We start from the raw sequence: 2269 nt of genomic DNA on the forward strand, positions 1-2269 counted from the left end.
TCAATGATGATAGTAAAAATATGTGGCAACAAGTAATAAGTGGCTAAAGCTAGTTCAGTGGTTCTTAAAAGTGTGGTCCTCAGATTAGCAGTAACAGCATTGCCAGTGAGCGTGTGAGAAATGCAAACTGGGCCTGATCTCCCTGGTAAAGCAGCATCTCTGGGGATGGGGGCCAGGAAACCATTCTGACTAGTTCTCCAGGAGATCTTATGTTAAAGACTGAGTAAAGTAGAAGGCAGGAGTTTAGTATTTCCAGGTTTCAATAATTTAAAAAATAAAAGGAACAACTTTTTTGAAGGTAAAAAAAAGTCTTTATTGTTTGAAGCACAGGAAAGAGTGAAAAATCGTTAAGACATTTCATTTCTTAGTCTTTTCTAAGAGGTAATAAAAATACAATGTGACTTAGTCTTTGTAAGCTCTTGAATACGTCTAAAAGTTCACACTTTGTATGATATAAAAAGGCATAACACACAATAATGATTAAAGAAAGCCACCTCACAGATACAATTGAAATTGCTGTGAGAAAGTTTTTAAACACAGACTCACAACATAAATAACACTTTACTTTTCCTTCTTTTTCAAAAACACAGATAGCATTTTCCACTAGTCACCTATGCATACCATAAATGTGGATTGGTGTGTATCACTTTCTTGTTCTATTTTGTTCTCAGACAGGCTAACAGAAAAGGAGGCTAAAATTAATTTGTCTGTTTTTCTTCACTTTGATCTCTCATTTTGTTTAAGATTTAAAAAAAAAAAAAAAAAGCAAACCAAGATTCAAGATCTTTTAGGATGCCTATCTCAAATCAAAATTCATTAAAAAAAAAAAAAAGGGAAGATAATGATGCAAATGACATTTTTTTAAAAGTGCTTATTACTTAGCTGCCAAAATTACCCTAAGCAGTAACATTTCTTAAGCATGTATACATACAAGTGCATATATTTAAAAGTATCACTGTTGCAGGTGTCATTCTGGCTTTTGAGCATACTGAAATCACACTACCATAATCTCTGTGAGCCATGATCACAGGTTTGGATACAATCCAAATTATTCAGTGCATTGACCTGTGAAAGAAAAGATACAGGTGCTTCCTGTGTTTCTAATTCTCATTTTCCTCCAGGTTGGCCAAAGGATAAACAATGTGCATCATAAATTAAGTAAAACCCACTGCCTATGTGACATATGTGCTGTTTCTAATTAAAACAAGTATATATTCTTGCTTTGGAAATTCTGTGGGTTTGAAATTTTTATTGGATCATCTTTTCAAGGCATTAATAAGAAATATATATAAAATTTACAATTGAAATACAATGAATCTGATCATTTTATGCATATAGGATGCTGTTTCAGAGGTAAATGAATTCTTTTACTCAAGGGGTGTTGTTCACTAAAGAAATACATTAATTGCTTTAAGGAACTGCTGAACATGGTCAATCTGAAATTATTTAACAGTGAAAATCCAGAAACTTCTGTTAGTTTCCTGGCAAGATGTGGACTCAACATGAAAACTGACATTTTCAATAATGGGGGGAAACTAAGTCACTTGAATGTTTATCACTTTATTACTACAATTATAAATGGTAATATTTAAAATTAGTTCCTGACATTGATTTGTGTGTTTAAATTAGGCCTCAAATACACCTTTTTGCCTTTTGCTTTGTTGCTCACACTTTTAAAAAATGCATGATAATTAGTGCACAATCACGTTGCTCTGAAGCATCCTGTATTAGTTTCCTGAATATACGGACCCGGGGCCATTATCATGCCTCTGCTCATACTTTTCTATTCAACTTCTCTGCTGGGAGACTGTGAAAAGCTTTTGCTGATTTTCAAGGCAGTCTTTCAGCTTATCCTCGGTCAAAGTCAGTCGCTGCTCCAAGATTGAAACAGTCTGTAAAAAGGAGGACAAGATTGTCAATACTGGGTCATGCTGATGATGTATCTCTGCATAGGAGATCCTTCCTAGAACTGAACACCCACCCTTTGGCAAGTGGTTGGCTCAGAAGTGAGCCCTAAAATGTGCTATTCTTCTGTGCCCTACCACAGGGCAAAGCACTGTCAAGCAATTTGAGGAAACGAAAAAAATGAATGCATATGAAGAGAAAGACCTCTGCAGATAATTCTGTCCGTGAGCAGCTGAGTTTTTAACCACTACGCTACCAGGGGTCCTACTGCAGATTGTTTTTATTATCCAGTCTTCTCAATCAACAATGCCAGGGAAAAGAGAGCATGTAGCATACTCAGTGGAGCCATGAGCTGCATAGTGGC

At 35.6% G+C, this 2269-nt stretch overlaps 1 protein-coding gene across 1 annotated transcript in view; it reads right to left on the minus strand.

The window, feature by feature from the left end:
* Positions 1-1787: 1787 nt before the first annotated feature.
* Positions 1788-2269, minus strand: part of POC1B (POC1 centriolar protein B) — a 154991-nt gene continuing 154509 nt past the window's right edge. Inside the window, exon 11 of the mRNA XM_007952516.1 lies at positions 1788-1892. Coding sequence (XP_007950707.1) covers positions 1788-1892 — 105 coding nt within the window. The remainder of the gene's footprint in view (positions 1893-2269) is intronic.

The sequence above is a fragment of the Orycteropus afer genome, unplaced genomic scaffold (genome assembly GCF_000298275.1).
Source record: "Orycteropus afer afer isolate SDZICR_OR568_19922 unplaced genomic scaffold, OryAfe1.0 scaffold00343, whole genome shotgun sequence".
In the NCBI taxonomy this organism is placed as follows: domain Eukaryota; kingdom Metazoa; phylum Chordata; class Mammalia; order Tubulidentata; family Orycteropodidae; genus Orycteropus; species Orycteropus afer.